Source organism: Gavialis gangeticus, unplaced genomic scaffold (genome assembly GCF_001723915.1).
Source record: "Gavialis gangeticus isolate Ggan-Ray unplaced genomic scaffold, GavGan_comp1, whole genome shotgun sequence".
Lineage (NCBI taxonomy): Eukaryota > Metazoa > Chordata > Crocodylia > Gavialidae > Gavialis > Gavialis gangeticus.
The window spans coordinates 76732127-76740692 of NW_017729034.1; the positions used below are offsets into that span (position 1 = coordinate 76732127).

Below are 8566 nucleotides of genomic sequence, written 5' to 3' on the forward strand. Positions count from 1 at the left end.
TCGTCTTTACAAGAATGCATATTTGTGACTAGCAAACATATGGGGAGTAGAATGGCTGAGTTAAAAGGAAGATTTTTGCTAAACTACTTTTCTGCTCATAATATTTGTTAGATTCAACCTCTGTCTGGTCATACTAGTATACTGAGTTTAGCATGCATGTTTCTTTTACTATCTACACATTTGGGTGCCTAATGAATTCTTTTTCTCTTTCTCCTCCTTCTCCTTCATGATCATTATTATTCCTGCTACTACTACTAATGTATCTATGCCACTCTTCCCAGATAGTTTTCAGTGACATCTCTGCAGGAATAAATAACCCCACCCAGTGTAAAAGGATTACATTTCCCAAAGGAAAAAGTGGGAAGCTGTGGTAGGAATGTGTGAAATAAAGTATTTCAGGAAAGCATTTTGGTGGAGAATAAAGAAAGTTAATTGGTAAGCAGAGAGAAAAAGAGGAGGCTTTCATGTTTCATAATGGATACTAGAACACTTTCTTTGGAAAAGGCTAGGTAGGAGAAATGTCCTTCTGTCAGCCATTAGTCTTCCTTCCTACCACCAAGTCTGATTCTCAAAGGCTATCATCTCCCACTGCCTCTACACACAGACCACCAATTCAAACACCCCTTTATTTTGACTGATTGACTTTCTTCCTGCACATGATCTTGACAGTGCTACCAAATTTTTGAGATACACTCACCTTCCCCAAGCCAAAACCCTTTCAACTTAGAAATGCTGCCTTTTCCAAGACTTCTGTAGGTATGACTGCACTCTAGTTGGGAGGTATAAATGCAATATGTGTAGAGATACCGGAGTTAGCTTTAAGCCATGACGGCATGGACTGTACACATGTTCCCAGGACCCTGTGTACTTAGTAGCTGAAAAGATTATATTGCCTGTACTTACAGGGGGCTAGTGTCAGTGAGGCATTCCTTCCCTCCTTGTCTTCCTATAGTACTCAGGTTGACTAGATTACAATTTGCTTGGGTGTATCTGCACATTCTGCAGTTAGACCTCTGGCTACAGTATAGATCTTATTTTTTAGGGAGAAATGGGTTCACAGTCCAGCCAACCTGTCCACAGTTGAGAACCAATTCCATAGTTTTGAACCCTCTCCCACTCAGCATTTCCAGGCTCACAACAACTTGAATATACAAAGATGCTCCAGATTCACCTAGTTAAGACATTCCTCTGCCACATTTGTTGCTGCACCTGGAAAAATATGAACAGAAATGCCTGGGTATAAGGCCTGTCTTATGGCCTTCTTCATCCTCCTTTGCACTAGCTGTGGTTTTTTTGCAACTAAAATTTTGGGACTTGCTGAGTGATCCTCTGTCACCATGCAGGTGCCTGGCCAGACTGCAGCCCTAATGAGCATGTTTCATAGCAAATTTTTACATTAAGTGTCAAACACTGCAGTTACGAAGCTGTGTGCATGCCATTTGGGTGTGTAAAATGAAATGGGATTTAGTCTGTGCTCTGTTGCTTCATCTGTACTGCAGGGAATGGTGCATTCTTTACTAATATAAGGTAAAATGTAGTGGTACTGGAGCGTCAAGTTGCTTTTGCAAATGGGACTCTGGGTCCCAAGTTAGTTAGCCAGTTTTAGAACATTTTATCCTGGACCAAAATCATTGCAAAGATTATGTTGAAGCCCACTGCAGACACAAGTACAAATGGTCTGAGTTAGGCAAAAAACTTTTCATTGACAATAAACTAAATTCCTGCCTACTGATCATTTTAAAGCTGGGTGTGTCTACAGAGCACAATTAATGTGCGTGAGTAAACTCTGAAGTGTACTATTCCGGAGTTTATTGCAGAGGACTGCAGCACATTGAGCCGAGTCAGAGTAGCCCCAGCTGGCAGGGGATACTGGGGGGTCAGCCTGCCAGTCCAGGGCTGCTCCCTCTGGCTGAACATGCTGTGGAGGGGCTGGTTAGGGCACAAAAGTGTTTCAGCATGGGGCTAGCTGGCAGGCAGCCCCTGCACTGAAGCACCCTTGTGCCCCAGCCAGCTAGGGCAGCATCTCTATGTGTGCTGGTGCAGTTTTTTACTTCTTGGCAGGATAGTAGTTGTATTTACAAGTACTATTCTGCTGTGGAGTAAATTATTTTATTCCAGCATAATAGGAGCACATGTTTAGATGCACAATGCTTACTGTGCAGCTAATTACTGAGCAGTAAACATCTTGTGTAGATGCAACCTCTGTAGTTCTTATAAACCACCACTTCCAAAAAAAAAGAAAGAAATTTCCAGGGAAAGCCTGATGTCACAGTGATTGCTGTTATTTACTCTTTTACCCTTGTTTTCTGGATCACTGTTTGGTGCTCCTACTTTAATTTGCTTACATATCTAATGGTATTTCCTCTCTTTTTTTTTTTTTTTTTACTACTGGATATGATTTCTAAACAGTTTTGAAATTCTTTTCTGTAACATCTCTCCTCACTTTGATATTATTTCACCAGTAGCTACTTCTAGAAAGATCATCCTTTTATTTTTGTTTAGAAACTGTTGGAATTTAGAGCATGTGCATCTTTTTCCATTCTACTTTTGGTTTAGAACTGTTGGTAGCCAAGCTGTATGAGTTTTTTTTAAAAAAAAATCTGTTTTAAGTTTTTATTTAAAAAAAAACAAATACTGTATATCAAGAATGGTATAGATGTGAAATATTCAGTTTCAGACAGTAACAAGAAGAAAGTGCTAGTTATAGATTTCCCTCAAGTGAGACTACATTTCCACAAATTCTTTCTAATGCATTTGTGCTATTCACTTGAGTAGACTTCTGTCTTTTCTAAAATCTCCATTTCCTGGAGTGATTCTTTGATACCCAAATGCAATTATCTGGTGGCTATATAAATCGCCTTAATGTGCATTAGGCAGATGTGCCCAAAGTTTAGGTGCTCGTAAAAGGCACATGTAGACATGCCCATACTGATAAAAGTACTTCCTGTGATTTTCCTTGAATTGCCTTGATTTTCCTTGCCAGAGACATTTTAGGTACTAAAGGACTATGACCTTTCTAAACATATACTGAGTTGTTAGTTGGTTGATTACTTGAGGTTATCTGGGTTGATGGCCTCAGACTGAGATCTCTTGAAGTCTGCTGCTAGACTACACCTCCCAGAAGGAACTCGATGTTTTACAGCTTCATCTTTCTATAAGGGGAGACTAGTGTATTATAGAAAATGGAGTTTGGCAGGGAATTCTGACCCATACAGAAGAGGAGAGTCACAGTAGGAGACTAAAATACCCAGGAAGTACTACCACTTCTTTCTGGAGCAGAAATCTTGAAATTTCTCAGGAAAATGTTGAAGATTTTTTTTTTCATTTTTTGGTGAAAATGCCCATGGACTGGAAAATCTTTGGATCATTTTTACCTCTTTTCAAAAGGCTTTGTATTGCATTAATATCATGCAATTCATATACTACTAGATCCATATTCTTTTAAACTTGGACAATTTAAACTCTTTGAAAAACTATTTTTCTCTCATTATAGAGTTAGATGCTGCAAAAGTGTAAGCCAGAATGTAAACCTAACTGTCTTGTTTGTTACAGCTCTCCCTCTAAGTTTTGGAATTGCATATGGCAGATGATAGCAGAGCTCTTGTAAGTATATTTCAAATTTTGGGAATGACAATCATGGGATAGGGCAGTGTCACTCCTAATGTACTTGTGGAATCCAAAAGACTAAAGAAAATGTTGGTTTTAAAAATGCTTATTGTTTGGGCCAGCTAATGAGATTGTTACAAGCTGATCTAGCTTTGCTTTCTGAAAAAACAAAGGTCTATTGTGATGGGATCCAACTATGAATCCTATTTTGAATCTAATTCTTCTGTGTCCTGTGCATCTGGGAAGTGATTGATTATTTTTTCTAGCACTGGGTTTTCCAAGTAGACTCTGTCTGATACCATCTTGGGGTAGTTATCCAGCTGTCTATCCCTGGAATCAATGCCTCAAAACTTTTTGAGCCCCCAGTTGCTTTGTGATTGGTCTAGAGCCCACCTAGAAGTAGGACCTTGGGGCACTAGTTGGGCACTTCATGGGCAAACAAGGGAACAAAGCAAGAAACAATGACTTGGCAAAGGAATTTCTTAATCATGCACCCATGCTACCCTAAGGAAGCACAAGAGATTCACAGATTTATAGGAAACAACAAACTCATGGACTCATTTACACTCAGTGCCCTTACCACTACCTGTCTCCTAGGTTTGATTTCATCACCTTGGCCTACCTGTCAACTTCTGGTGGTGAACTGTCCTGCTTTGCTTTTAGAAAACATTATTAAAATCCAGGCTCAGGGCATGTCTACACATGCAATTAATTCAAAACAATAAACGCTGGTGTTTATTGCACCAGAGTTTATTGCTTCTGAGCATGCCATGTGCCTAGGACTGGAGCATGTTGGGCTAGGTTGGAGCAGCCCTGGCTGGCAGACAGTCTGTGGGGGGACCAGCTTGCCAGCCCAGGGCTCCTCTGACCTGACTCAATGTGTTGCAGGAGAGGCTGTCTGGGGCATAAGGGGGCTCCAGTGCAGGGCTAGCTGGCAGGCAGCCCCCCACACTGAAGCACCCTTGTGCCTCAGCCAGCTGCATCAGCATCTACATGGATGGTGTTGCGAAGTAACAAACTTCACAGCAGGATAGTACTTGTATTTACAAGTATTAAGCTACTGTGGAGTTTATTAGTTTACTCCAGCCTAATAGCACTGCATATATACATGCAAGATGTTTACTGTGGGGCTAATTAGTCTACTCCACAGTAAACATTTCACATAGACATGCCCTCTGACAACTTTTTATTTGCTCCTGAATTTCTCCTGTGCAATTTCTAGGGTCCAGCCTTACTCAGCTACTGAACAAAACACTCTGTTTCCTCTGGTTGTAAACCCTTTGTTTGATTGTTGTAGAGTCATTCAGTTCTGATGGCATGGCCTTTGATTGCTGTCTCAGTGCTTTCCAGATGTAGTCTGTCCTCAGATGTTAATTTCTTGTTATAAAATGAATACTCACAGCCCATACGAAAACTTACGCTTGGAGGAGAGGTAGAAAATACAGCACAATGTTTACAAAAAAAAAGGGAATGAATTAGTTGACTCAAAATATCACTTCCCTAGTAAGTTCTTGCCTATTGCTTAGGGCAAATAGAGAGAATGTGAATGCTAGACTGAACTTTGTAGTCTCATCAGATGGAAGTTGCAGTTTGCTTTGGATAGTAAGCTAGACAGTAAGCTACCTTTAGGTGTGAATGTCTTCCAGTGGGGCATAGGTCTACTATTGCCAATGCTGAGCATTTGAAACTCAGTAGTAAACCACAAACCACAACCCAAAAAAAAATCATTATTGACAATTCAGGGTAAAAACATGAGTCAATCCCCCAAAATCATAAGTGGCTTAAAAAATATGACATGGAAAAACAAACCCAACAACAGCAAGCTGCACATTTTGGATTTGTTTTGTTGACTTTGGAGTTTTGGGACCTTCTGAGTTGGTGTTGTCAAGCAACAAGGAGGACTAGTGATATCTCCTCCTACCTCTCTCCTCCCCACCCCCCGCTATCTCCCACCTCCCAACAAATAGAGAGGTTCTCACATATAAATAGCATTCTAGGAGCCAGACCTTTAGGAATACTTGCTTATTGTCAGACTCCTGATCAAATCACAACAGTTGATACTGGAACAACATGAATTGTCATATGGGAGTATGTTATAGACCTTACCTATTCACTTTTGAAGTCACCACTATGCTCCTTGTCAGAAACATTAATTTTACTAGTTGTGGTTATGGATTTTCTAATAATTTGCAGCATTTTCTGATTGTCTTAAAAGATGGCTCCTTATAAAAGATATGCTACTTCTTTAGAAATTAAACTTACAGATCTGTAACTTAAAGCTGTCTCTTTTATTGATCCTTCCTTCCTCTCAGATTTGTTTGAATCTGACAGGGCTGCACCATGAGTACATCTGCCATGGCCTCAAACTTACAACCTCTGAGCTTTCAGTCATAAGCCCTAGTGCCTGTGCCACCCCATGCCCCCTTTTAGTGATGATTCTTGGAGCTTTTTTCCTGAGTGTCCTGGAATGAAAGATTTCCTATTTGAAAAGGGTATACCCTGGATATTTTTTCAAAGAAAAACTTTTCTTTGATTTTTGGAGAGTGATGATAATACTCAAGGGGCAGACAGACATGACAGTTTTTGCCCCTAAAAGCACTCTACAGTTATAACTAAACATAAATGCATGACTGCAGGGTGCTTTAAAAGGGTCTGATCCCATGACAGTCTGAATCCTTATGACAGTTCAAATTAACTCAGTAGCACCTTCAGTAACTTGTGTCTGTACACGTTGGGAGCAGGGCTGGACTGACACAGCTCAACCCTGCTCCTGGTACTGTCTTCAGAATGGCGGGGAGGAGAGGAAGCAGAGAGAGTTCAGTCTGGGGTGTCTTTGGCCAGTGCTGGAGGGTGCAACAGGTGGTTTGGAGCCCCCCCACACTCTCTGGGGGTTGCCCCACCCTCCATCACCAGATGGATAATGCCCAGAACAGCTCCCTCTGCTCTCTTTCCTCCCTCCCATTCTGAAAATAGCACCAGGGCTGGGAGGGAGAAGGGACATTACTAGGGGTGATTGGCTTTAGGCTCACAGCTACTCCACACAGCAGCTCAATTCCCTGCCTACTGGGACCCAACAGTGAACATCTATTGGGTCCGGGGGATCATTGTAACTCATGGCACTTCCTGCAAAGCACCATGAGTTATGACCAGGAGCTGCATTTCTGTCTGCACCTTCAAAGTACTGTGTGCTTTGTAGCCAGGTAGACCAAAATTTGGAAGGTCCCAGGAGTATGTAACATGTTTATAAGGCAGACTGCAAACTCTATGGAAAATTAAAAGGTGAAGTTTTAAAATTAAATCAAACATGAAAGTGAGTACTTCACTGAGTACAGTGTGGGTTTCCCCCTCGCCCCATAATACTTCTTAACCTATAAGAATAAAAAAGGGTGTTTTAAAGCTTTGGTAAGCTTTTTCAAAGATAGCTGGAATTCTGTAGCACCATTTTGTGAGTATGGGTGGATTTCACAGCAAATTTCATCCCTGTAGCCCTAGAATGAACTCCTGATCTTTTGTTAGCAATAAATGGAGCATCCCTTAAGCACAGGCATTTTCTTTTCCTTTGTTCCAAATCATAAAAAAAAAGTAAAAAATAAAGACCTACTGTATTTCTGCCTTAGAGCTGGCTTGTGAAAATAGAACATATTAATAACAGGTTTCATGTTTTTCACCTAAGAGCAATGTACAAGACTTTTTCTGAAAACTTTTTGGAATCATAGAAAATTAGAACCAGAAAGTTATATTAAATGGTGGGGACTATAATCTATACCCAGATCTCACTGTTGGATCTACAACATATGCTCTATTGATTTTTTTTGGGATCAATAGTAAATGATTCAAAGTGGAATTTATATCTCATCTGATGAGAGAGAACAGTCCATTATCTATGCTATTTTGGTTTATCACAGCAATGAAAGCTATGCATTAGCTGGAGACCTATTTCTTTCTCAAATACTTACACACAGCCACATCCTGCCTCGTGTGGCAATCTTACCACTGCAAAATTTCATTACACTAGGCAGTAATGTCGTAATGGAAATGCATCTTGGTGACAAAACCCGGAGCATGATCCCCACTGCCTACCTTCCGCCTGCAGGGTATTACTTCATTTACTTCTTTGTTCATCACATTTAAGCAATTGAATAGAAAGTATTTGATGTAATGATACTGTCAGATTTTACTTTTTTTTATAGCGTGGATCGGGCACAGTTTTCACTGAAGTAAGAACAATAAGGATGGTGTGTATGGAAGTGGTGGAACAAAAGAGACTCCCATATAACTAGTCTATTTGATTAATATTTTTCTATTTCTATTTTCGTGGAGACAGTCCTGAGTGAGTGGCTGCCAGATCATAGAAAATTAAAAAAACAAACCCCAAACCTGCTGTGGAATGTACGACGGGTAGTAGGCAGCTGGGTTTCTTCATTCTTGACTGCCCATGAATAAATTATGTTGGCCATCCCAAACAGACACCAGTAAAAGCTCTGTGACATACAATCAGGCATTCTGCATGTGTTACCTGTGTTACAGAGAGAATGTTTTAAAAAATATTAAGACTATTTTTGGCCTATGTAGTCAGGTATCTTAGTTACCCTGAATTGCACCACAGTACAGGAAGAGAAAAACTTCTTAAAAAAGTTCATAAAGTAGCTTTTCTTTTCCTAACGCCTTATGTTATTTAAAAGTCTAATATTTTGGCAGATTAAGGTAGTCAGAATACAGTAAGTTCATTCATAACAGTTTTGCCCTTTATCAGGTGGACATCACCTCTGCATTGCAGAAAGCAGGATAGGTTTGCACTTTATAGATCAACAAAGTAGATTATATATAGCACATGTTTTTGGGAGTTGAAGCTCACTTCATCAGATGCTGTGAAAGGACCTACAGAAAGACGAATTAAGAGAGAGAAATTAGAAAGGAGGGTGGAAGAAGATAGGCAGCACTGGGAAAGACAAATGAACAA

At 40.3% G+C, this 8566-nt stretch overlaps 1 protein-coding gene across 1 annotated transcript in view; it reads left to right on the top strand.

The window, feature by feature from the left end:
* The window catches only part of IPCEF1 (interaction protein for cytohesin exchange factors 1), a 128545-nt gene that overhangs the window by 51379 nt on the left and 68600 nt on the right, over positions 1 to 8566 (top strand). The window contains exon 2 of the mRNA XM_019526990.1: positions 3553 to 3603. Within this exon, the coding sequence (XP_019382535.1) occupies positions 3580 to 3603 (24 nt within the window). The 5' untranslated portion in view covers positions 3553 to 3579. The remainder of the gene's footprint in view (positions 1 to 3552; positions 3604 to 8566) is intronic.